This window comes from Nestor notabilis, unplaced genomic scaffold (genome assembly GCF_000696875.1).
Source record: "Nestor notabilis isolate BGI_N333 unplaced genomic scaffold, ASM69687v1 scaffold2620, whole genome shotgun sequence".
NCBI lineage: Eukaryota > Metazoa > Chordata > Aves > Psittaciformes > Psittacidae > Nestor > Nestor notabilis.
The window spans coordinates 9294-35028 of NW_009909524.1; the positions used below are offsets into that span (position 1 = coordinate 9294).

At 50.9% G+C, this 25735-nt stretch overlaps 2 protein-coding genes and 1 long non-coding RNA gene across 3 annotated transcripts in view; 1 reads left to right on the forward strand and 2 right to left on the reverse strand.

The window, feature by feature from the left end:
• RRBP1 (ribosome binding protein 1) overlaps positions 1–15040 on the forward strand; it is an 18993-nt gene extending 3953 nt beyond the window's left edge. The window contains exons 2-23 of the mRNA XM_010024224.1: positions 440–588; positions 775–897; positions 1855–2007; positions 2585–2703; positions 3494–3647; positions 5125–5263; positions 5583–5770; positions 5950–5987; positions 6480–6570; positions 7315–7407; positions 7740–7832; positions 7934–8014; positions 8114–8203; positions 8616–8708; positions 10123–10194; positions 10377–10472; positions 10838–10921; positions 12054–12143; positions 13172–13255; positions 13734–13832; positions 14459–14602; positions 14859–15040. Of these exons, the coding sequence (XP_010022526.1) occupies positions 440–588; positions 775–897; positions 1855–2007; positions 2585–2703; positions 3494–3647; positions 5125–5263; positions 5583–5770; positions 5950–5987; positions 6480–6570; positions 7315–7407; positions 7740–7832; positions 7934–8014; positions 8114–8203; positions 8616–8708; positions 10123–10194; positions 10377–10472; positions 10838–10921; positions 12054–12143; positions 13172–13255; positions 13734–13832; positions 14459–14602; positions 14859–14897 (2312 nt within the window). The 3' untranslated portion in view covers positions 14898–15040. The remainder of the gene's footprint in view (positions 1–439; positions 589–774; positions 898–1854; positions 2008–2584; positions 2704–3493; positions 3648–5124; positions 5264–5582; positions 5771–5949; positions 5988–6479; positions 6571–7314; positions 7408–7739; positions 7833–7933; positions 8015–8113; positions 8204–8615; positions 8709–10122; positions 10195–10376; positions 10473–10837; positions 10922–12053; positions 12144–13171; positions 13256–13733; positions 13833–14458; positions 14603–14858) is intronic.
• Positions 15041–19598: 4558 nt separating this feature from the next.
• Positions 19599–20560, reverse strand: LOC104413338. The gene is made up of 2 exons (XR_719967.1): positions 19886–20560; positions 19599–19848 (listed from the first exon to the last, which is right to left on the reverse strand). It is a non-coding gene; the product is annotated as an uncharacterized LOC104413338 (long non-coding RNA).
• A 225-nt stretch (positions 20561–20785) lies between these two features.
• DSTN (destrin (actin depolymerizing factor)) lies at positions 20786–23390 on the reverse strand. Its single transcript, XM_010024410.1, has 3 exons — positions 23077–23390; positions 22798–22874; positions 20786–21076 (listed from the first exon to the last, which is right to left on the reverse strand). The coding sequence occupies exons 1-3, from the start codon at positions 23334–23336 to the stop codon at positions 20967–20969; spliced, it is 447 nt and encodes a 148-aa protein (XP_010022712.1). The 5' UTR covers positions 23337–23390; the 3' UTR covers positions 20786–20966.
• Between the last annotated feature and the right edge of the window lie 2345 nt (positions 23391–25735).

Here is a 25735-nt window from a genome sequence, read left to right on the forward strand (position 1 = left end):
CCCTCCCCAGTTTCCGTGTAGCCCCTTTAGGCACTGGAGCTGCTCTAAGATCTCCCTTTAAGGAGCCTTCCCTTCTCCAGCCTGCACCAGCCCAGCTCTCTCAGCCTGGCTCCAGAGCAGAGCTGCTCCAGCCCTCGGAGCATCTCTGTGGCCTCCTCTGGACTTGCTCCAACAGCTCCACATCCCTCTTGTGTTGTTGCCCCAGAGCTGGATCAGGACTGCGGGGGTGTCTCACCAGGGCAGAGCAGAGGGGGAGACTCCCCTCCCTCGACCTGCTGGTCACACTGCTGGGGATGCAGCCCAGCATCATATCAAACTTGACTGAAAATCTGGGTGGATGCTGGTTTGAAATGGCAATTATGGGGTTGAAGCCAGCTGAGATGCTACTCCTCAGTGCTGTTGGCCCGAGTGGTCCCAGCCCCTCCTCTCTGCTCCCTAGCACCCGCGGACTCAGATGGGCCCCTCTACCTGCCCTACAAGACGCTCGTGTCCACCATCAGCAGCATGGTGTTCAGCGAGGGGGAGGCCCAGCAGCTCATCGAGATCCTGACAGAGAAAGCGGGCATTGTCCAGGACACTTGGCACACGGTAGGGCTGCCACCAGGGCTCTCCGAGCCTCGGGAGCTGCGGAGGGGAGGGACGGCACCTCCATCTCCCGCTGGTCAGTCTTGGAGATGGAGCAGAATTTCCCCTGGAGCAGAGGGCAGGATCCTGCATGCGTGGGGTGGAGGGAGGGTTTGGAGGTGGTATCCCCACTGATGTGCCTCCCTTCAGGCCACACAGAAGGGGGACCCAGTCGCTGTCCTGAAACGGCAGCTGGAAGAGAAGGAGAAGCAACTCTCCACTGAGCAGGAGGACGCGGCTGCGGCCAGGAACAAGCTGCGGGAGCTGAGCAAGGTAAGGGCTGTGCGGCCCTCCCGGCACCCCTGGTGTGGGCTCTGCTGGTTGGGGCTCACCATGTGCCTCCTGCATCCATCCCCCTCGGAGGTGAAGCCCAGGGGCTCTCTATCCCTTCACCCATTTGTTGTTTTCTCCCCTGACTTCCTCTCCTGGGCCTGATCCAGCCCAAAGAGCCTCAGGCTAGTGCTTGTTGGCAGCCATGGGAGAAGTGGGGGAAAGCCCTTCCTGGAAGAGATGCAGCTTTCTGCTGCTTTAGGGAGGAAAATAGATCCTTTCTTGTCTCTGCTTTGATCCCCTCAGCTGAGATGATGTTGATCAGTCCCTTTTTAGGAAGTCTGATTGTATTTATAGCCCCCTTCCCTCACTCAGTCCCCTGCCTCCACCTCTTTTCGGGTGTTCAAGTGGGAACAGACCCCACCATGCTGGAGTCAGCACCTTGCAGCCAGGAGGACCTGGTGGTGGTGAGTCCATCTGCATGCAGGCAGGAGAGGAGAGGGCAAAGCCACCCCATGCTGTGCTTACAAACCCCAGCTTGTGCTGACCACACAAGGCAGCAGCACAGCATTGCCCAGCCAGCCAACAGAGCACCCTGCCTTGGCAGTGGGTGACTATTTGGTCGTGTTTTGGGGTTTTTTTTTGTTTTACTTTTCCTGCTTTGCCCCAAACTTTATGTGATGTCATTGATCCTGGGAGGGGGAGGAAATAAAATTCCAGGCTGTCTTAACTCCTTTCTCTTAGCTGCCCCAATGTGGAACAACAGTGGCATCCAGTGGCCACAGAGCCCAAAACAAAATGCAGGAGGAAATGTAAGTGCTAAACGGTGCAGCTGGGCAGGGGGGCAGCTCTGGAAGGGCTAAACTGTGAAGTCTTCTGAGCTACGAGGCCACCCATCCTGCATCCCTAGAGCGGGGAAGCTCCTGTGCTGGAGACTAATGGGGTGACCTCTCCTTGAAGGAGCTGGTGGCCGAGCGGACCAAGGCAGGAGCCGTGGAGGGCAAGCTGAAGGAGCAGCTGCTGGCCCGCGAGCGGGAGCTTGCTGCGGTGCAGGCACGCATGCAGGCCAGCTACCAGGACCACGTCAGCGAAACACAGCAGCTCCAGGGCAAGGTGAGCCCCACGCACTGCTCCTCTGAGCAGCTTCTGGCTGCTGGGGTGGCTTCTGGGGGCAGGTTCGTGGGCTTTTGGAGGAGACTGAGGGGTGTGAGGGGACCAGAGTCTCGGGGAGCAGATGGTGCCAGCCTCTTCTCAGTGGTGCCCAGCGACAGGGCGAGGAGCAATGGGCATAAGAAGGCTCACCTCAACAAGAGGAAGAACTCTGTGTGGAGGGTGGCTGAGCACTGGAACAAGCTGACCAGGGGGGTCATGGAGTCTCCTTCTCTGGAGACATTCAAAACCCACTATGGACACCTTCCTGCTCTATGTGTCCCTGCCTTGGCAAGAGGGTTGGAGTACATGATCTCCAGAGGTCCCTTCCAACCCTGAGGATTCTGTGATGCTCCTGGACCATGGTGCTTGAGGGAGAAGAGGCATGTGGGAGTATTCTCATGGGATTTTGCATCCCTGGGGGCTGTCAGCATCAGTAGACATCCTCCCTGTGTTGCTGGTCCCTCTTGCTCATTGTGTGAGCTTCACAGGGAGAGAAAAGGGGCTGGTGGTGGCATTAACCCCTGTTGGTTTCCTCTAGATCCGTACACTGCAGGAGCAGCTGGAGAATGGCCCTAACACACAGCTGGCCCGCCTGCAGCAGGAGAACTCCATCCTGAGAGATGCCCTCAACCAGGCCACCAGCCAGATGGAAAGCAAGTAAGGCTGGGATGGAGGGCAGAGCATGGGGCTGCCCTGTGTCAAACCCTGGGGTTGGCTGTCCATCGGGCTTGGCCACCCCCTTTCCTTGCTTCTGTAGACAGCCCAACTAGGTGGAGGTAGAGGAAGGAGCGAGGAAGAGCTTGCCAAATGGCTTTTGGGAGGCTGGCAGGAGAAACAAGGATGTTATTCCCAAGTGGAAGGGCAGGGGAACCCTGTTCTGCTTTGGGGTCACCTGTGCTGATGGTAGGCCCAACAGGCAGCAGGCAGGGGGAGAGGGGACCAGAAGGCAGCGTGACACTTCCCACCTTAGGGGAGCTTGTACTCTCAAACGTCTGAACAAATGCAGCTGGCTCTTTGATGCTGCGGAGAACTGAGAGCTGCCTGGTGCGTGCAGAACAAATAGGAGCTAGGTGGAAGAATTTCACACTCCTTTTTATAGACAGTCTGAATGGCTGGTGATTAACAGCGGTCAAATAATTACAGAGCGGACTCCAGCTGCTCGGAGCGCTTCCTCTTGTGTCTGGGAACACAGATCCTTGTGTCCTCTACCTCATGAGAAAGGAATGTCTCCTGTGATTGAAACATGGCTTTTGAGCAGTGATTTGTCAACTCTTTCCATCCCCTCCCTGAAGGACCAGGCATGGGCTAGAAACAGGGAATGCAGCCATTGGGAAGTTTCAAGACTTGATTCAGGCCTGCAGGAGGATGTTTCCCCTCCCACCCCAGGTAACGTCAGAGGTGCATGGCTGGCCTGTGGGCTACGTTAACCCTGCTTGTGTTGATGCAGGCAAAATGCGGAGCTGGCCAAGCTGCGACAGGAGTGCAACAAGCTGGTGAAAGAGCTGTCTGAGAAATCGGAGGTGCTGCAGCAGGAGGAACAGCAGAAGAAGAGCTGGGAGATCAAAGCCTTGGCCTCAGAGAAGCAGGTCGAGCAGCTGCAGGTCAGGCAGGCGCCGGCAGACCCACTCCGCTCACAGAGATGGTGGCTGAATTACATGGGATTTGTGGGCTTGAACATGGGAAGCACCTGGAGGGAGATGAGAGTCCGCGGCTGGAAAGCAAGCTGCATTGCAGGCCTCTTAATTTCCTCCCTGCTGTTGGTCTGTCACATGCAATGCACTCTTGGTGCAGCATCACCAGCAAAGCCCTGGGAGTACAATGCGCTGGTAGAAGCCCTTCTTCTCTCTTGCCTATGAAGCTCATGAGCCTGGTGTGAAGGTGTGGAGGGGAAGCCTAGATGGTGGTACCCTAAGGCGAGAGAGGAAATCCACTGGTCCCCACCAGCCTGTGCTCACATGGATCTGGGTACTCTCTCTTGCCTTGACTGCTTTTAGAACCACAGGCTGGTTTGGGTTGGAAAGGACCTTAAAGCTCATCCAGTTCCAACCCCTGCCACGGGCAGGGACACCTTCCACTAGAGCAGGTTGCTCCAAGCCCCTGTGTCCAACCTGGCCTTGAACACTGCCAGGGATGGGGCAGCCACAGCTTCTCTGGGCACCCTCTGCCAGGGCCTCAGCACCCTCCCAGGGAAGAGCTTCTTCCTAATGTCTCATCTCAATCTCCCCTCTGTCAGGTTAAAGCCATTCCCCCTTGTTCTGTCCCTACAGGCCCTTGCCAAAAGCCCCTCTCCAGCTTTCTTGTCGGCCCCCTTTGGGCATTGGAAGACTGTTACAAGGTCTCCTCTGAACCTTTTCTTCTGGAAGAGAGGAGCTGAGCTCTGAGCTGAGGATATGACTATGATACGATTCTATGAAATACAGTTCTACCATTCTATGATTCTATGATGTCTCAAAATCTCAAAGAATGGAGAAGTCCTGCTTTCCTGGTGGTTCTGGAAGCATCCCTCGGAGAGAGATGGGGTTGCTGGTTTACCTTCTTTTATCACCTCCACACAAAGCAGTGTTTCTCCATCTGCAAGGGTGCAACTCATACCCATAGTGCAGCTGGTTTGCAGCATGCTCCTCCTCTGCCTTCCCCCTCGAAGTGCCTGCCCTGTGCAGGCCTCTTCCTCACCGCTTTCTAAGATGGAAAAAGAAAGTATTCCCTGGCCCAAACCGCACAGAACATTCCTCCACATGTGGAAACACGTGGCTGGGTGTCTCCGTCCTGCTAAACACTGTGGCAGCACCTCTCCCTGCTGAGCTGTGCGTTAGGACCAGGGCTTTCAGAGCTGAGCTCTCCAGAGGAGAGGATGGCCATGGTCTTGGCCCAGAACCGAGACGTTTGGGTGTTGTCTGTTTCCCACTTGACGGCTGGCAAATGATAAAACCCAAGCATGAGGCAAGATGCTTCGTGCACAGTGGGGAGCAGGGGGAAAAATGACTTAAACCCCCAAAGAACAGCTTAAAAATAAGTGTGACACATGGAGCTTTGCATCGAACTGGCACACTACAGAAGCCTTCTCTTGCTGCCATACAGGCTTCTCAAAGGGAGGTGGAGGCGATGCTGCAGAAGAGGCTGGATGAAGTAAGTGATGAGCTCCGCAAAACCCAGACCAGCTACAAAAGCTTGTTGTCAGATGCAGAAAAGGCCAAAGGACAACAGCAGAGCATTGCTGGTGAGGACCATGGGTCAGTGCAGGGAGAGCTGTGGGACAGACCTGGAGCTTGTGGGGCTTGGTGCTCGGTGGGACAAGGAGACCCAGGGTTGGGTTAGGATGCCTGGTTTTGGTGTGAGTGAGACATGGGACTGGTCCATGCTCCTATGGATGCCACTCCAGTACCTTTCTCCCCTGCTGTCCTGCATCCCTGTCCTCTGAAAAGCGTCTGTGGCCAAGGCTACTTTGGCCATTAGTCCTGCTTGGGCAGGGCTTGGTGGGGAGCCTCCAAATTTGTTTGCACCTACCTTACCGTGTTTCTCACCCTTTCCTCCAACAGAACTGCAGGCCAAGCTGCTGAGCTCTGAAGCAGAGGTTAAAAGCAAGCTGCTGGAGCTAGACAATGTGAAGGGGAGGCTGCAGGATGCCAGCTCAGAGAATACAAAGCTACTGGAAAGGATCAAATCCATTGAGGCTCTGCTGGAGGCAGGACAGATGAGGGAGGCACAAAAAGACAGAGACCTGCAGGTTGTGTGCTCGTTTAAATGGGGTGGGAGATGGAGAGGGGATTACACTACTCAAGCAGGTGCTTTTGCACTGTGTTAACACAGTGCCTGTGTTATCTTCTGCTCTGGGTTGCTGCTGGAAGGGCTGAACCTACATCATGTGCCAAGGAGATGTAACAAAAGTGCTTTTCTCTCTTCCAGGCAGCCAATGAAGCAGAAATGAAGCAGCTGCAGTCAAGGTGGGTCTAGGTGCACATGGAGGCTGCTGTGGCACTTCCAGCTTGCTGTCCATGTCTCCCATGGCTTTAGAGTATTAATTGGCCCCAGTGTTGGCCCCAGATTAACAGGTAGTAGGTCTGCTCAAGCTGAGGCTGGTTACTTAAGATAGTAGGATGAGGCTTTAAAAATGCAGAGCTGTCTCAGCCTAAGGAACCATGGACAGGAGAGGTCCCAGTTGTGTAAGATGGAATTTCTGGCCTTTGGATTAGGTTACTTCTTCCTCTTGTCCTGGGTATACAGCCAGGCAGCTACTCCATTACTGCTGATAAGCCAGTAGAAAACCAGATCCCACTCCAGCATGGCCTTGGCTGTGGTTTTTAGTCTGATTCCTCCTGCTGTTTGTAGATCCCGGAGCAGACCGGGATAGGAAGGGCTGTAGTCCCCACCTCGGGAGCTTGCTGCCTGGGAGGGAGGTGGATGCTGAGACTCACTCCTGCATCTTACCCTTCCAGGCTCCAGGAGAAGACAGACCAGCTCTTGTCCTTGGAAAGGGAAGCTACAGGGCTGCGGGAGGCAGTGGAGCAGCAGAAGACGAAAAACAACGTACGTGAGTGAACCACGCTCAGCTTTTGCTGCTCACAGTTTATTCCTCCAAACCCAAGATCTCAGGGGGTTGAATGACAATCCCATCATAGCTCCATGGTGTGGCCACAGGCTCTTTAAGCCCGACGGAGCACTGGAGGCATTGCCTCATCTGCTGGAGAGCAGGAATCCCCTCATGAGGCTGTGCAGGTGTCTGTCCCCTGTTCTCTTGGTAAGCCAGGGAGGTTCTACCCCATCAGGGTCACAGCATTCCCTGAGCAGGGGTCCCTCAGAGCTCATTGCTCCCCTGCTCCTTATCCCTCTACTAAAGGTGGTAATAGTTCTGTGGAGGCAACCGTGAGGCCCTCTGCTTGGTCCGTGTCCTCTCTAGGCACCCTGAGGGCTGCTCCTAGAGCTCCTGCCTCCATCCTTCTCTGCTCTGCTCCCTTAAGGCCACCATCTGGGCCATGGCAGAGATGGAGGAGAAAGGGGCACATGTAGGCAGTGGACTCATAAAATCAGACAGGTTTGGGTTGGAAGGGACCTTAAAGCTCATCCAGTTCCAACCCCCTGCCACGGGCAGGGACACCTTCCACTAGAGCAGGTTGCTCCAAGCCCTGTGTCCAACCTGGCCTTGAAAAAAGCGATGGGCTGATTCCTGTTTTCCTGAGTGGTGGCTTTGAAATTCTCCTCAGTGACAGCAAGCAGCTTGGTCGCCTTTGGTCTGAAGTGTGGCTTATTGCCCTCTGTGTGTTGTCTTGGCAGGACCTTCGTGAAAAGAACTGGAAAGCGATGGAAGCATTGACCACGGTGGAGAAGGCATGTGAGGAAAAACTGCAGGCTGCTACAAAAACAAAGGTGAGCCCGGCATTTATCTCTAGAGGTGTTGTAAGGGAAACATTCAGCCTCCCCAGACCACCAGAGATGCTTGCCCTGGGTTGCCTGTCTTCTCTTGGGAGCAGTGCTGGCCCAGCCCTCCTGACAGCTTCTCCAAAGGTTGTCCTGAGGGCCATGTATCCCTGCTACAGGTCATGGTCAGGGGACTGGGAAGATAGGTGATCTGGAAGGGATGTTTTTGTGATGTTCTCTGTTGACTGTTTTCCCCACGCCAGCTCACCCCTGTAGGCACAGACAAGCAGGACTGGAGGCACCCAAGACCTCCATCCCATGCCAGTTTGTCTCTCTTATAGGAAGAGCTGGCCCAACAACTGGACACACTCCAGACACGAACCAAGCAGACGCTGCTCTCTGCCCTCCCCGGTGTCACCGTGTCATTGCAGCAGGTAGGCATGGCCTTGCTCAGCCCCCCAGGCCTCCACCACGTGGGAAGGACAGATGTCTGAGCGTCCTTTTTCTTCCTTGTCCTCTTTTTTTCCAAACTCAGGATTACGACACGTGGCTACAAGAGTTTAAGGAGAAGGCTGTGGATGTGCTAAAGCAGCAAACAGTTACAGCAGAGCCCCCAGTAAGTGAAGGGGCTGGAAAGTGAAGGGATGAGGGAGTGCCTGAAGATCACTCATGTCTTTTTGTTACCTTCCTCTCTATCCCTTCCCTGTCTTTTCAGGATTCAGCACTTAAATTAAAAGAGGCAGAGGAAGCGCAAAGCACTTTACAAGCAGAATGTGAGCAGTATAGAACTATCCTTGCAGAGACGGTAGGTTGCAGCCCTTTGTACTGTGTTGGTCTTCCACTAAAAAATACCTCTTGAGAAGTCTCCTGGCAGCTCAGGCTGCCCATGGGCTCATGGTGGGCATCCCTGAGCATGTTGGGGGGCTGCTGTGTTTGCTATCGAGACAGGGAAATAGGAGAAATGTGAATTTCTTGAGTTGTTCTTCAGCCTAATTGTGTTGGAAACCTTGCTGGTGGTGATGGGATGTGGGCTGTGATGGGCAGGGTGGCTGAGCCAGTCAGGGAGCTGGGATCCCCTAGCCCTACCTAATTCTGTCACCCCTTGTTTGGCCCAGATCCTTGGAGGGGTGTTGGGTATTCCAGGGCTTCCAGCCCTGACACTGCTCAGCTTGGGAGGGCTGGAGGAGATGTGGGCTCAGCTGAGGGTTTGCCAACAGGAAGGGATGCTGCGAGACCTGCAGAAGAGCGTGGAGGAGGAGGAGCAGGTGTGGAAAGCAAAGCTCACGGCATCCGAAGAGGAACTTCAGAAGGTGGGTTTGTCACTCGAGCAGCTGGATTTACGGGAGCAGATGGGCTGTTGGCTGTAAATGGGATTTTGACACTTTAACTGCTCCTGCCAACCTTGAACTCTGGGACTCTCCTGTCACCAAACGAGAAGACAAGAAGCCCACGTCACATAGAAGTGAGGTCTCTCTTCCCTCTGGTGTGTGCCTACACCCTGCCAATGGAGCTGGAGGGGTGGTCGCAGCTCCCCAGTTCAGGTATTGTGGTAGTTGGGAAACCGCGGCACCGTTTCAGTTATGCAAGCTCAGAAGCTTGGAAATGGGGCTGAGCCCTCCTGGCAGGTGCTGGCGTGACAGGAGGAGAGCACATGCAGCGCTCCTGGACTCCCATTATCAGAAGGACTTGGCTTGCTCTTGAAACCTGTTGACCTTGGCATTCGTAGAGCCTTCAGGAAGGAGCTGAGGTCCAAGCCACATTCTGCACATAGTCCTGGATCCAGCTGTGTGTCTAGCTCTGGATATGGCTCTTCCTGGTTAAAAAGCCAGCCAGCAGCAGCCAGAGAGCCGTTGTCGTTGCCCAGGAGTTTGGTGGGGAGGGAATTCTGTGAGCTCTCGTGACTTAGCTGGAGTCTAGGAGAACTTGGCTGGCCGTGCCTCTTCTGCAGAGCAGACCTAAGTTATCTCCTCCCCCTTGAATGCAGAACTGAGATGAAGCTATGTTCCATGGTCTGGCTGCTCCCCATCCATCACGTGGGGTTCTGAAGTTAACTGGGGCTGCAGGGAGGTGGGGGAGCTCTTGTACAAGAGATCTTTGGTTCCTCAGCCCTTGCTGGCTCCTGCTGAGAGCTGGTGTAGGATTGCACTGGGATGACGTGGCTGCTGGTGGTGTGCGTGATGGGATGAACGTGTGGTGGTGAGAGCATGTCCCAGAGCAGCCCTGCCTCTCTGTGGAGAAGAGGTGAACTCCTCCTATCCCAAGAGCTCAGCAGCCAAGTCCTCTCCACAAATCAGTCCAGGTTTAAATGCAAACCCCATGCTTGGCTGCTGTTCATAGCAAAGCCTATGACACCTCATTGGAAAGTCTGCCTTTCTGCTTCCAAACCAAAGGCGCTTTCAGTAGGAAACTTGCACTGAATCTGGTGCCAGTTTCTGGGGTGTTGGAAGCTGACTGCAGCCAGCTGAAGTCCTCCAGGCAAAATCTGTTGCCTTGTTCCATGACTTGCAGCCTGGGCTTGTTGCATTCATTCTCTGTGAGAAGGGGAGCTCCTGCCCTGCAGGCTGTGGAGCTCCAGTTTGGTGTCAGGTCTGTTCTGCACTCGGGTGCAGGATGAAGTGACAGAGGTGGGAATGAAACAGTGGTTGGTTTTTAGTTGAATAAAAGGTGCTCTGTATATGTGAGATGTTGTTCACTGATGACCTTCTCTGGTCCTTTCTGGTTTAGTCACAGCTCCAGCTGAAATCCCTTGAAGACATAGTGGAGAAGTTGAAAGCAGATCTGCAGAGCACAGATCAGGTAAGGTTTTTTGGGTATGGGAGAAGGTCCCTGTGCAGGTGCCAGATGGGTAAATGCTGTGCTTGGGCTGGATTGGGACCCATCTCTTGTCCTGGAGAAGGCAGGCTTGGACCATGGGATGTCTGGGAGGTGTTGGTCCTCAAACAATCAACCCCCTCCTGCTTATCTCCTTTTTAATCCAGCTAAAAGAATACACTTCTCTTCTGGAAACACAACTGGAAAATCACTTGAAGACAGCCAGCTCTGAACGCCAGAACTATACAAAAGAAGTTGAAGTGGTAAGTGTGGTGGCCATTACCTTCTCAAATGCTTCTTTTTTCTAAGCCAGACTCACCACCCATCCATGTTTTTGGGATTTGGGGGAGTGCCCCAGGGATCTGCAGCTTTGCAAAGCAGGGGAGAACCAATCCAATCAAAGCCATATTGAACAGGGCTTGGAGCAACCTGCTCTAGTGGAAGGTGTCCCTGCTGTGGCAGGGGATTGGAACTGAATGAGCTTTAAGGTCCCTTCCAACACAAACCAGTCTGGGATTCTGTGATTCTCGGCCTCAATGGGAAAATCCTGCATCATGAAAATGATTCTTTGGGCCAAAGGGCTTCAAATCCCAGTGCATAAATGGACTTTTCTGTTCTTCCTTGACAGTTGAGGCAGCTCTTGTCAGAGTCCCAGGAGCAGCTGGAGACAGCCAAGATGGAAACACAGAAGCAGAGCAAGGAGCTGGCCCTGGTAAGGGGTTGTTTGGGACCCAGGAGATTTCTATTTGCCTGCCTTTCCTCCAGGGATGGGAGTGGGAAGGAAGGGAAAGCAGCAAGGCTCACGTGGGCTGGCATGTAGCAGCCACCGCATTGCTGGACACCGGTTACCCCAACAACAACCACCTTGGGGCAGGGAGTTGGGTGCCTTTAGCATCCATCCATCCATCCATACATCCATACATCCACCCACCCACCCACCTCTGGATGGGAGGACTGAGGCTGTGTAGACCTCATGTTAGGGGTCACTGGGGGAGCTGGAGGATGGGGCTGAGTTTCTGCATGGAAGTGGGAAAGAGGACTGGGATATAGTGCCAGAAGAGCTAACAGGCCTGACAAAACCATGGGGGCTCTTGGTGTTAAATCTGTACTTTGAGAGGCTCAGGAGATGGCTTTTCAAATCCTCAGCAGTACTGCTGGCTTGCAGAGCTGCTCAGAACGGAACCAGAACAGTTTCCCTTGGGTGCCATGACTCTTCCCAGCCTTGCAACTGCTACAGTGTAGGTCAGTGCAGCCTCTTGCTCTTGAGAGAATATGGCATGAGGTCATCATTAGCCTTAATCTCATTAGATCACAGAATCACAGACTGGGTTGAGTTGGAAAGGACCTTAAAGTTCACTCAGTTCCAATCCCCTTCCACGGGCAGGGACACCTTCCACTAGAGCAGGTTGCTCCAAAGCCCCTGTTTCTGCCCTGGCCTTGAACACTGCCAGGCATGGGGCAGCCACAGCTTCTCTGGGCACCCTGCCTCCCCGACCATCCCAGCTGTGATTGATGGCACAATGGCATCTGCCACCCTCCCTCGATTGCTTTATTGAACACCTCAACTGTGGTAGTGCAAACCCTCAGCAGTGGCTTTAACCCAGAATGCATGAACAAAGGAGAGCAGTCGATGCATGAGCTTGTGCTCTGCACCCCTGGGAGCTGTTGTGACTCAAGCTGCCCACATTAGGTATCACCATCCTGTGTCTAGCAGAAACAGGTGGTTTTCCAAACATTTCAGCTTGTGTGCAAAGAAAAAACACTGGAAAACTTTAGGTCCTTGTGGGTTTTGTAACTGCTGCAGTGTGGGGATGTGCAACTGAGCTTGCTGGTCCTCCTTCCAGGTCAGGCAGCAGTTGAGTGAGATGAAGAGCCATGTACAGGATGGAGTAGTGGGGTTACGAGCTGACTCAGGCGAGCCCGCACCCCTCGAGGTTAGGGTGGTGAGACCACTGACTCTTAACCATGTCCCTTGTCTCGTCTCACCGTCTCTAACTGCATGGAGAACCGCACGTGGCTTTGCTGTCATTGCGGCTGTGTTGTCTCCTGTCCTGTGTGCTGAGGGGAAGCCAGCACCCCATCCCTTCCACCATGTGTCCTGTTCCTGCTGGGAACACATCAGCAGCTGGCTTTCACCAGGCTGTTCCCTTTGGGAGCCCTCCGTCAGCGTCAGGCTGGCGGGACTTAGCGGGAGGCAGACAGTGGATGCTGCAAGCCCTTGGGCTGACATTGCCATATGATGGTGCCCCTTTGGGTTTGGGTCTCCTTGGAGGAAGCAGATACCCTGACAGAGCTGCACCAGGATCCCTTCCCTACCAGTGGAGATTAAGATTACAGACTCTGTAAATCTCACTGGAGCCAGGCTGAGGGAATCAGCAGCAGCTATTCCCTTCCAGCTAACACCTCTCAACAGTGGGGGTGCTGCCATGAGCTGGGCTTTCTCTCTCCCATTTAATACTGTTAAGTGTGGAGCCTTCTCCTGGGCATAGGGACCTGCCAGGGTCATAGAATCATAGAATCCCAGACTGGTTTGGGTTGGAAGGGACCTTAAAGCTCACCCAGTTCCAATCCCCTGCCATGGGCAGGGACACCTTCCACTAGAGCAGGTTGCTCCAAGCCCCTGTGTCCAACCTGGCCTTGAACACTGCCAGGGATCCTCCACTATGGGGTGCCTCTTGTCCCAAGTCCTGTCTCGTGCTGCCCAAGGAGCAGGCAAAATCTGGCAATGCAAAGCCAAGCCTGGGGCTTGCCGTCAGCATCCTCACAGCTTTTGTGCAGAGAGGGGATTCCTGTACTTATTGCCCTTTGGTTCTCTGGGAGAGCTCAGTTTTCAGCTCTTCTGCCTAGTCCAGCTTTTTTGGCAATGTTACTTCTAGGCGATGTCACCACTAGCTCATCTCTTGGGTCCTTTATTTTATATATTTTAAGTCTTATTTCTGTTTTTTTTCACCTCTTAACACAGTTGAAAACCCAACTAGAGCAGAACGAAATGCTGGTGGAGAAGGAGCAAGTGCTGCGGCAGAAGCTGGCGCAGGAGCTGGAGGAGGTAGGTGCAGGCAAGAAGGATACAAGGGTTTGCAAAGCCTTGGTGGGTTCTTGGCTGCTAATGATGCCCAGGAATTAAGTTGAAGGATTGATTTACAAGTTTTTTCCCCATCCCTGTCCCTATCTTGGACACATTCCCTCACACATCTGAAGAACTCCTTGCAGGAGCTGTGCTAAAGCCATGGTGGTGTTGCTGGCCCCTCGAATTGCCCCTCTCCCAGTCCCCCCTGGGGTTTTTGCCAGCTCTTTAAAATTTCCCTTGAGGGCTTTAGCTAGGTTTCATGCTGCATGTGGTGAGAAATGCCATCTTCCTGGTGGAAGGTGGATCAGCAAAAGCAATGTGTTGTCTTTAGCATCCAGCCCTGGCTGTATAACTTAACCCTTCACCAGAGGCAGACCCAGGGGGGAGCAAGGGCTGTATGGGGCAGGATGCAAAGAGGTGCCTGCCACCATGTGCTTATTATGTGTCCCACTTCCAGGCCCAGAGCAGAGCATGCAGTTTGCAAGCAGAGCTGGAGAAGCTGAGACTGGCTGAAAACGAAGGAGCTGCAGACACAGAGGAGGCCCAGCATCTCAAGGTGATTTGGCTGCCGGGCTCTGCTGTGCTTGGGGTTCAGCCATGTCCAAGCAGGAATAAGGGCATGATTTGTCATTCTTGGGGATGGTGGGGCAAGGTAGATGGTTCCCCCGCAGGCAGCACCCTACCTGGGACTGGCTGTGAACTCCAGTGTGCTCCATCCCTGGCAGTGTTCAAGGCCAGGTTGGACACAGGAGCTTGGAGCAACCTGCTCTACTGGAAGGTGTCCCTGCCCGTGGCAGGGGGTTGGAACTGGATGAGCTTTAAGGTCTCTTCTAACCCAAACCAATCTGGGATTCTATGGAGGGCAGCAGGGTGCAAAGTCACAGCTGCTTCATCACATTGGCCAAGATAAGGGAGATGCTTATCATGTATTGGGAAACTGTTCTGCTATCATGAGGTTGTCTCAGCCCATGGTGTCTCTGGGGAGCCAGAGTGAGCTCTACATAGCTGTTGGGGTGATGCCTGGCCCTTTTGGCAAGGAGGGAGCTGGGTGCTCCTCTGCCCTGTGGCAACTGAGGTGGCTTGGTGCAGACCTGAGGTGACCCAAGGTGTTTTGGAGGGGGGAAGGTCACCAGACGGCAAAGGGAGGCTGAAGCAGACGTCTTTTTTTTGGCTCCCACATAGGAAAGACTTGAAAAAGAGAAAAGACTAACAAAGGACCTGGGCCAGGCAGCAACTAAACTACAGGAGCTACTGAAGGTCACTCAGGACCAACTGGCCAAAGAGAGAGAAACGGTGAAGAAGTTGAAAGAACAGCTTCAGGAAACGGTACTTGTGGTGGCCACGGCTGTCCCCACCTTGGTGCTGGGGGAAGCATGGGTCGGGCAATGGTTTAAAACCAGAAGCAAGGTGGCACTTGCTGCTGGCTTTAGGGAAGTCCTGGGGACCACACGTGATGGTGGTCATGGTTCTCCCTGCCCCGAAGGCAGGAGGTGGGCCATCTGGGAATGCTTTGATTCTTGAGCTGCCACAAGAAGAAGGTTGAGTCCCAGCTCAGTAACTCACCTCTGTTTTCCTTCTCCAGGGGCAAGAGGACAGTTCAAAGGAAGGGACTTCAGTTTGACAAGTCTATGACCTAGACCTTAACTGTTCAACTTACCAAAATGCCTTACACATTCCTAAAGATAAAAATATATGCTGAATTTACTGTAGATAAAAGATACAAGCCATTAGTGACCCAAAACCTAGTTTTGAAACTTAAAAAAACCATACAACCCCCCCCCCCCCCAAAAAAAAAAAACCAAACAACCCTGTTTGTAAGAAAATCTTCATACTGTTTTGTACAAGCCTTTGTTCCCCGGGGAGCTGCTCCAGCCATGTCGGGACGGGCACCGGGGCTTTACCCTCCTGTCGTGACAGAGCCCACGAATGTGTGAAAAGGGAAGACTGTGTTTGTACAGCAAAAGACCGGTGCAATTATTATTATTATTTGGTTTATTTGTCTTGGTTATTTTGGGAGTGAAAGAAGCGTGACAGACCCACCATGGAAGGAAGGGAGCTGCTCATTGATGGGTGGCTCTTGGCACGTCTCCTTGTTTGTATTGCTGAGTGTTGATGCAATTAAAATGACGTAGTGAAGAGCTTGGCCTTGCTTTGCTTTTCTGTTTATTATTTCTTTTTATTGTAAGTTTTCAGGCCCAGCAGCTCTTTGGCATCACTGAAGAAGGCCCCTGCTTTGGCCAGCAGCAGATCCTTTACCTGCCCCTTGCTTGCTGTGCTGCAAAAGCCATTCCCTCTGGGTTCTTTCTCCAGCACGACCAAAGCAGAGCACAGTTTCTTCCAGCACTGGCTGTGCTCACCAAGCTCCTGTGTGCTGCTGCTGCCCTGCTACAGGGTTGGGCAAGCCTGGGGATGGGGCACACTGGGTGACCAACTGTCCCTCCTGCCAGTGAGTTTGTCCCTGTGGGTGCTGCTGGACTCTGCTCCGCTCTCCCCTTCTTGTGGCTTTCCTTTCGAAGGTTTTTCTCCCCTCTATCCCCCCTCCCTGACCCCCTTTTTTTCATTTCTTTTTTTTCTTTACTTTCACTCATTTTTCTTTTCACCCTTTTTCCCTTTCTTCCTTTTTTCTCTTTTCTCTCCCTTTTTTATTTTTTCCTTTTTTTCTATTTTTATCTTTTTCCTTTTTTCCCTTTCCCTCTCCCCTTCTTCCCTGCATTTTCTTTCCTCTTTTCTCCCTTTCTCTTTTCTCCTCTTTATCTTTTTTTTCACCCTTTTTCCTTTCTTTCATTTCTTTACTTTCACTCTTTTTTCTTTTCACCCTTTTTCCCTTTGTTTTTTCTCTCTCTCCCTTTTTTATTTTTTCCTTTTTTCCCTTTCCCTCTCCCCCTTCTTCCCTGCATTTTTTTTCTTTCCTCTTTTCTCCCTTTCTCTTTTCTCCTCTTTATCTTTTTTTTCACCCTTTTTCCTTTCTTTCTTCTTTCTCCCTATTCCCTTTTTTCTTTCTTTTTTCCCTTCACCCCCCTTTTTCTAGCTTTCTTTTTTCTAGCTATCTTTATCTTTCCTCTTTTTCCCTTTCTCTTTTTTCTCTCTCCTTTTTTTCCCTTTTTTATCTTTCTGTCTTTATCTTTTTCTCATTTTCCCCCCAAGCTGTGCTCTTAGGAAGAGGCAGAGCCCACGCGATGGCTCGGTGCCTGTCTCCCACAATAAAGCTGCTGAGCCAGGTGCTGACATCAGCAGGATTTGAGAGGGGCGGGGGGAAAAGGCCCCAGAAGCGCTGGGTCCCTTGGGGGTGTGTGAAGAGCAAGGCCAGGAAAGGAGATGAGGGACAGACCTACCTCCGTCTTGTTCCTGGGGAAGGCAGTGTGCGCTCAACCTCTGTGTTAGACACCAGAGACCACACAGGCAGGACTTTGCAGACATGCACGTATGCAGAAATCACGCAAGTGCTTTGGCAGGTCCATCTGCCCACAATGGAGGGACAAACTCGCTCAGCAGCCCCACAGCCATGTTTACCCTTTGGTTTCTCCTTCTCGACTTCATGGTGCTTGGTGGGGAGACCTCATGAAGCAAGGACCGCCGGTGACCTCAGCCCTCAACGCCACCATCATCACCTCTTGCTGCAGAGCAGCATGCCTGGCTGGCACCTTGTGGCTTTGAAGATCACCTGGAATTCGCTAGGATTGCGAAGAAACCACCCCAGGCAACCCCAGAGGCTGGAGGGAGCTGCTGAGCGTATCAGGGTGGCCATCACCCCACACAACCATGGGTGAGAAGGGCCCCAGAGAATCGGGAGCCACCATGTGATGCAATACTTTAGTTTTTCAGCTTTTTTGCTTTTGCAGCAATGATTTCCTTTACTGGGAGCTCTTGCACAGAACAGAGCTGCTACCCAGGCACTAACTCACCAGCAGTAACAAAGCCCCCAGAACAGTTAACATGAGCAGGGTGGCTGGTGTCCTGTATGTGCCACAGGGGAGGTGGGCTCTTGATAATGCTCCAAAAACCACACAAGAGGAGATTCAGTATCCTCTGCATTGGGTGACATGGTGCCCTTGAGGACACATCATTGAGCTGGCTGCTTTAGGAAGAGAGGGGAAGAAAAAAACCACTTCTCTTTGGGGAAAGGCATTTAATTTAAGTTTTGATATTTGGTAGAGCTTCATTGGGATTTGTTTTCTTCTATCAGCACCTTGGTAGAAAGGGAAGGACATCCCAAGGGGCTAGGAGAAACCCAAGCCTTGCCCTCATGCAGGGCTGAGGATTGGCAGGCCCCAGCTCTAGCAGGAGCTGGTGCCATTTTGCAATGTACCACCATAGGCTGGCTACTCACCAAGGGTGAGGGCTACCTTCTTTCCCCCAGGCAAGCCATGCTGTCACCTTGTTACTCATCAGCCTTTGACTCATGGCACGTATGATCTGGGTGCTGCAGGCAGGTACTTCAGTGATAAGGATCAAGCAATCACCTAGGTGGATTGGCTTTGGATGGGAACACCGGGTCTTTCTGCTGGTTTCAGCCAAAGCTGGAGTTACCTTTCAGCCTGTCTAAGCCACAGGTTATACTCAACCTCACTTTTGCTGGAGCAGCTAAATGATGTTTGCACCATCTGCTGCTCATGCTCAGGCTTGAATTACCAGTTTCCGCCTCACATCCCCATCTTCTCCCCAGCATGATGGACAAGAATGGATTTTGGGGAAACTCTTGACTGCATGTGGACTTGAAAAGGTTTGTCAGCTCTTCTCTTGCTGCAGCCAAGCTGCACTACCTGGGCTGCGGTTCTGCTGTGCTTGCATGGCTCCGAGCCATGTCCATCAGCTGAACACCTTTTTCTTCTTCATACAGTATTGTTAGAAATTAGCTTCTCTCCCCAGCAACCAGCCAAGCTGTAGGAAACACTCCTCATGTTGTCTCTCCCTGCTCGCCTAGAATCAACAAGGTTGGAAAAGACCTTTAAGATCATCAAGTCCAACCAGAGAAACTTTAACTGAAACATTAACCGAAAGGATTTGAAACCTTTGAATCACAAGAAGAAACATCTTCCCATGCTTTTCATCCCCTCCAACCGCAGGAGGACAAACAGCCTTGGGAGGTGGTGAAGCCTGGCTCACTAACCCCTCAACACGTATGAAGCATTACAGCTCTGAATGTTGAGTTCCTGCCAGGCCTGGAGCACAGGAGCACTGTTCCAAGGGCCAGTATAATACCTTGGGACTTGTTGTGAGGGTCCTAAAAGCAGCCAAAGCCTCTGATCAGCTTAAGCTGTGGGACCACAACTAGCCAAGGCCTCTTGTGCTACCTCAGAACCCTCATCCCGCAAAGTCCCAGGACTCAGACACTTTGTACCTTGATCCAAGAGCTTTCATGTTGTGGGAAGCTCCCTCCTACCTTCCAGGTCTGACATCCTTCTCCCTTTGCAGGTCTCTGGCTGAGCCTTCTAACCAAGGAAGGAAATTCCAGGCAGAAGTCCACCATGGCGTCACCTGGGTTGGGTATCTCTTGAAAGATGCCTGCAGTCTGGCTCTGGCAGCACTGGTTATCAGCTGGATCTTGGCTGGGAGCTCCCTTTGTTTGTCAGGCAGCGCCACTCCTGCTGTGTCACGCCTTATCTCAACCTGGACTTTGGACAGACCTGTACTGCAGACACCTTAGGCAAGGAGGAGCTGTTGATGGTGATCACCCACTTGGGTGAGCTCAAAGCTAAAAGGCTAAAAGCACCAGCAGAAGCCAGGCTGGTTTGCTTCTCTCAAAATCAGAAAGCTTTGCTCTGGTGTGCTCCCAACTCTGGGACCCACCTGGGTGCCACGCTGGAGCAAAGAGGCAATGCCTGCCTTTAATTATGGGTTTTAACCATGCAGCATGGCCAGAGGGAGCACATCCTGAGGTAGGCAATGGACCATTATTACCCTGGCTCCACAGATAAACCAGGCAGCAGCTCACCGCTCTGCCAACGAGCTGTTGGGACAGCACAGCTGTTCTGTCCCTGCACAAAAAGGAGGGGTCCAGCCTGCAACTGCCTGGTCAGACAAAGCACCCTCAGTTTTTACAGGGAAAGCAGCACACAGTCACTGACACGTGCTGGGTTTCTCCCGCTCAGACAGCAAGTGTTTGCCAGAAAACTCCACAACCCATGGAAACTTAGGTCTGAAACATAAAAAGCAGAGACCAGGTCAGGGAGCTAGTGCCTGCAGCAAGCTGCACACTGTGCTGATGAACTACTAATGATGATCACTTGTGTACTGGAGCAGCACAGGGCAGCACCTGCAGAAAGGGTACGAGCTCCTCAAGCACCGGGCTAATCCAGAGGCTGGAGAGGAATCAGTCACTGACCCAGGGGAGGGGAAAGCCCATTTATTTAGGCTCTTTTAATTTGGCACGCACAGAACATACCACAGTAATGCACTGGAGGCTAAGGGTTTTGGTTTTGTTATTTTTTTTTCTTTTTCTCTACAGACATACAAGAAAACTCTATGCAACTCCCATGTACACATTACACAAAGGAAACAGCTTTAATCAACCACTGGTGAAACATGGAAGCTTTTAAGATCTCTGTAGCTGGCACAGGAATGTTCTCTACCCCCTCCCCCCCCCCCCCACCAAAAGGCCTCAACGTGAACCCCCAATACAAAAGGCATTTCAGGTCAAACTTTCTAGTAGGTGATATTTCCATGCATTTCTACAGAATTAAAGAAGCTAACAGACAAAAAAAGCCCAGATCAAGCCGTATTAGTCGGGCTGATGGGTTCTACTAAGTTAAATCAAGAGTAATTACGGACAAATGGACCAAGTGACCAAGGACTGGGGCTGAGAATACCACTTTTTAAAGATGTGGCTCCTCCTCATTGTACTACCCATAAGTGGAGAGCGCTGCTATAAGAACCTGCACTTGTAAAAGCTTCAGAAGCATCCAATCTGCTAGTGTGTTATTAGAGAAACTAAGGTAGTTCTAAATTAAACTACATCAACAGAAAAGCAGTTTTTATAGAATCACTCAGGCTGGAAAGACCTCAAGACACTTCATAACAAGAAAATTGAACCTACAGAACACGTGAACCTTTAAATATTATTACTGCACCGTGAGTTTACAAGAGTGGATTAGGACTATTTCTCCAGGAAAAAAAAAAAAAATAAGTGTCTCATCTCCATTTACCTTCAGAATCAGCCTTTATTAGTACTGCTCTGCAACTGAAAGCACTAAGAATTTAACCCAGTTTTGGTGCCAACAGGTTGCTTTAGCCAAACAGTTAACTATAGGTTTGAAGTTTTGCATTAAACAGTTATAGGGGAAACGTTTTTGAGTTTGGCAATTTGGCCAGTAGCCTCAAAAAGACCAGCTGAATTTTTCTTGATACAATTTAGAAAAGCAAGAACAGGAACCAGATTGTTCTCACCTCCCCCCGCTTTCATCCCATGATACAGTGCTGCATTGGACCAAAATTTTTTGGAGACCTTTAGTGTTAAGTCCATCGGATACATAATTGGGCCGGACAACCAATGCAAATATTAATACACCAAGATAAATCCTTAGATTTGATTTATTTAGGGTCATTTGTACATACGAGCTACATCTCCAAAATCTACTTTATGCTACAAGACAGCTTCCCTACAGTTAGTGAAACCCTTGCCTAGAATGGTTGCTTTACAGAACTGATATATTAAAACATGGAATGCTTGTAGAGTTGTGGCACTGTATGACATCTACACGGGACTTCCTTCAAAAGCTACGACTAGGGAGCCTCCTAGCTTCTCAGCAATGCAAGCTCGGTTGAGGTCCTCTGGCCCATTTGCTTGGCATTCATGCTTTATGCCTAAAAAAGAGGCAAAACACTCAATAATGCATTATTATTTCCACATGCTAGTTATCAATCAAAGAAACATATTTGCTAGTATTATTAGAAGCAGCAATCTGGTCACTCAAGCAGGTAAGTCCTGCCTTAGCTTAAGAATTGGGATGGTTTTCTCCTGGTATGTCACAAGAGACATGTGGCTGCACACCAAATACCAACACAGAAATGTCAGGGGGAAAGTTTTCCCTAGGTCACTGCTCAGACTGTTGGCCTTTCCATTGCAGGCTGTCTCACAAGCAAAGCTCTCATTTCTAGTGCTACCCTGGCGATGGCAGGGGAGGGAGCTACACACAAGCACACTAAGATGGCTGACTCAGCTTCTGCTGGCTCTGGAGATGTGGGTCAAAGAATCAGAGTGAGAACCTGAGATGTACATCCAGAATGACTTTGCTGGTGTAGGCAAAGGGAGGGAAGGCAGCGAGCCCAACACCCAAGCCTGTCTTATATGGAGAAAAGCAGAATTTCTTCAGGATTTCTTTTTTTTCTAACTCCCACACATGCAGCACACAAGTCTCATCACAGACTGGTTTAGGTTAGAAGTGACCTTAAAGCTCATCCAGTTCCAACCCCCTGCCACGGGCAGGGACACCTTCCACTAGAGCAGGTTGCTCCAAGCCCCTGTGTCCAACCTGGCCTTGAACACTGCCAGGGATGGGGCAGCCACAGCTTCTCTGGGCACCCTGTGCCAGGGCCTCAGCACCCTCACAGGGAAGAACTTCTTCCTAATGTCTCATCTCAGTCTCCCCTCTGCCACGTTAAAACCATTCCCCCTTGTTCTGTCCCTACAGGCCCTTGTCAAAAGCCCCTCTCCAGATTTCTCGTTGGTCCCTTTAGGCACTGGAAGCTGCTCTAAGGTCTCCCCTTAAGGATCCTTCTGTTCTCCAGGCTGAACCAGCCCAGCTCTCTCAGCCTGTCTCCAGAGCAGAGCTGCTCCAGCCCTTGAAGCATCTCCATGGCCTCCTCTGGACTCTAACAGCTCCATGTCCCTCTTGTGTTCGAGGCCCCAGAGCTGAATGCAGTAGTTCCAACCCAGTGGCTGGCACTGCTGCACAATGATCCCATCAGTCCTGCACACTGCAAGCAGGAACTGAAGGGGAGCAGTGCTATCTGCCTACACACCAGACTGACTTAGCATGAAATTTCTGAATGCTGCAGCAAGGTGTTTACTCCTTGGCTAATGGTGCCCCACAGAAGAACTTTGCTTCTCCACTAGGAGATGCAATGCCTTTTGAAATGAGTAATCCCAACTGCACCTCTAAATCAAGCGAATCATTAATTACTACTACTACAGCACACTAAGTTTATGAGATTGTGTATTTCATCAGACACGGGGCTGAAAGTCCTCTGCCATAGAGGCAGGTCTGCACAAAACCCAGCTCTGTGTTAGGAATCTAATGGTTTCTAGCCTGTAGGGTGCAGATGTGCTGCTCTGTACAGTACAGCTACAGCGTCGCACACTGCAAAGCCTGCTCTTGACCATAGCTCCTGTGTCTCTATAATCCAGAGTCAGCAGTGTAAGTTTTAGGCAGATCTCATTTTAGCTCTGTCAGAGGCATTTCACCTGTGAAGTTCTCATGTCTCACTAGTACCTCAAATCCCAAACCAATTAGCCAACAGTTAAGCCTCGCTGTGTAAGCATTGTAGGAACATGCACAGGTAGGAGCACTATGTGCATTACATACCTTGAAACTTCTTTTTGATTGCATCCTTGGAGCTTGCGTAGATCATCTTGCTTTTGAGAGGTGCTTGTTCTGGTGCCCTAGTGGGATACACCAGAAAGAATGCAGTTAGTGACATTTATTATCCAGCAGAGACAGAAGCAGTATCCTACTGATGATGAACAAGTGAAGTGTCTTATGGCTCAAAAGACAGGCTCACTTTAAGCCTACCATTTCTCAGAGACCTCACCCACAGTGCTTGGACTGCATGTTAGGAATGAGTTAGCTGGGAAGACGGCTTACCACAAGAAAAACATCAGCTCTTCTTTTTTGGATTCCTTGGTCTCGAAGCTTGCATCATACAAGGCATAACGGCAATCCTTCTCGGGAAGCATCTGCACAAAGTGCTTGAAAGGGTCGGTAACTGTCACACCGACATCTCCCACCAGAATCTCTTTGCCTTCTTCCACAATAATGCACTTTTTATCTGGACTGAGGCAGAAGATGACAGCCTTCTTCCTCTTCTTGATTTCTTCAGGCGTAGAGCACTTCCGCACTTTCATGTCATAGAAAATACGGCATACCTCATCAGCAACTTGTACTCCAGATGCCTGCAAAGACAAGAGCAAAGACCTTCAGGGCTACCACCGCAAAGTTTCATAACTCCTTTAGCACACTGCCTTAAATCCGAGGCTAGAAGACAACTGACGCTGGCAATAGTCGCCAGTGGCCTGAGAGTCTCGTCAGGAAAGGCTGCAGGCCCTCTTTTTCCAGGCCAAGTAAAGAATCTGGAGTCTCGATGCTGCCCACAGGCAGCTGCCAAACCAAAAATATTCCAAAGAAGGCACAATCCTACTTATACTAGAACATTATTTTTGGGGTAGTTTCACATGCATGTCCACCCCTTGTCCTCCAAGATTCAGCCATGGCAGATCCTTTGGCATTAAAGCAGCTGAATTCTGTTCCCCATTTCAGGCTGACCAGACAACCAAGTCCATGAGAATCTTCTGTTCAAAGTTTCCTAGCCATTTCTAGCATGTTTGCTAGCAGCTTTAGAAACAGAGGTAAAATGTGGCCAAATTCCATGCTTGTCACATGGATTTGGTTTAGAGATGAAGAGAGATGTAGTGTGGGGTACTGCAACTGCAGTGGTATGGTTTTTAGCTGAACAAGCCAACTTTCAGAAGCTGTTCTGAATTCAATGTTTTAAAGGGAGAACTTGCAAGTCTAACAGTTAAAGTGTCTATTTCCCAGCAATTCATCAGTTTTTCAAAGCAAGTTGCCTGCCTTTTCATCTTTTTCCCCTTGAAGTCTGATGGGAAATTCTAGTTACTGAGTGGTGTATCTTCCTGTCCTCGCTGTAACAGGAGATGCAGATGCAGCATCACCAATCTGATGTTAAAGGCAGCTGCACAGAATAAAGAGGACAAGACCTAGTGAGAACGACAAGAGCCTGAACTGCATTTTCAGTCTGCTGCTTTTTTGGGAATGAGACAAAAAAAGGTGGCAGGGTAGAAGCATTTGTATCTGTGTTTTGTTATCAGAGTGCAGCAAAGTTGGAGACCTTAAAAGCAGCTGAGTAATAGCAAATATGGGAAGTCATGCTGGAAGGACATCCTGGCCAGAGCAGTAAAGACCAAACCGAAGGCTGTCCAACACTTATTTGCCTGTTCAAAACCCTGCATGCAGTGTAAACAGTGAGACTTCTTTCTCATACTGCTTCTTCCCCTGCTGGTCTTCTAAATCCAGATGACTTTATCCTCAGATATGGTAATTCATATCACAGAAGGAAAAATGGCCCTCCTCCCTTTGTGTAAACTCCCACACACCGCTGTTAAAGCACAGTCAGCACTATTACAGAGTCATGCAAAGCATTATGTGAGATACACCAACTGAAAAGGAGTAAACGCTGAATAGGACTAAAGGTTGTTCTTTACTTCGGTTTTCCTCAAGCTCAGCCCCAAAATGTGTGTTTGATGCATTCATTTGGAGGGGCATTGTACCTTGCCAGAGTGGAAGTGTTCTAAAGACACAGCAGAGTTCAGCTGCAAAACCAGAGAGGTCAGTGGAGCAGGGGTGCTCAGTGCTACCTTTCCAACAGGCTGTCCTTGGGAGATGGTTACTGGACTGGACAACTACTTAATGTGTGTTTTTCCTTAAAGCCTTGACCAATGCCTACCTTGCAGGACCTCAGATGAGTCCTTTTCCTACCAACATGTCTCCTTCTGTAACTTCCAGTGGCTGGCATAGCTTTGCTAACCCAGTGAAGTGGCACAGCTGGCAGCATCTATGACCACTGGAGTTTGACATCAAGTGCTGGTCATGCAAAATCAGGGCAATCTCCTACAGCAGTGAATCTGAGACAGAAGCTTTTCTCTAGCATGGAGCACAGTGCTCTTTAGGGGGTTCCTCAAATACAAGTGGACCTCCCTCAAGATTTCTGATGCGTGGCTTCCTTATTAGGGGTAATCTATCCTGGATCCCTTGCACTTTGGGATAGGAGAACAGGGAGGAAGTCACTGTGCCTGGCAGCCAGCCACCCTTATGCATATCACCAATAAGGCAAGGAAAGTAAGTGGAGAGAGCCCATTCCAGGATAAATCTGAGCAAAAGTGCAAACATGGACTCAAAGTGACTCATGCCCGTGTCACCTTCTCCACAGCAAAAGACTTGCACTTTGTCAGAGTGTGATATAGAACTAATGTGGAATAAATGTCTTTCTCTTCCTGTCCCTGCAGTTTGTGTGGTCAAGAGCTCTCTGGGAAGACAAGGTTGCCCTAATAAAGCAAAGAGTGCAGCAACTAGAACTATTGCATCATTCTCTAAAGACAAACCTGCACTGAACTCAAACCTTTATTTCCCTGATGTTTGTCTTCTAAATAAGGGCATCTCAGTAGCTGACAACAGGTATCAAGGCTCAGTTTTTAATCACAAAGCCCTTAAAAGTGTAAGTAGAAAATGC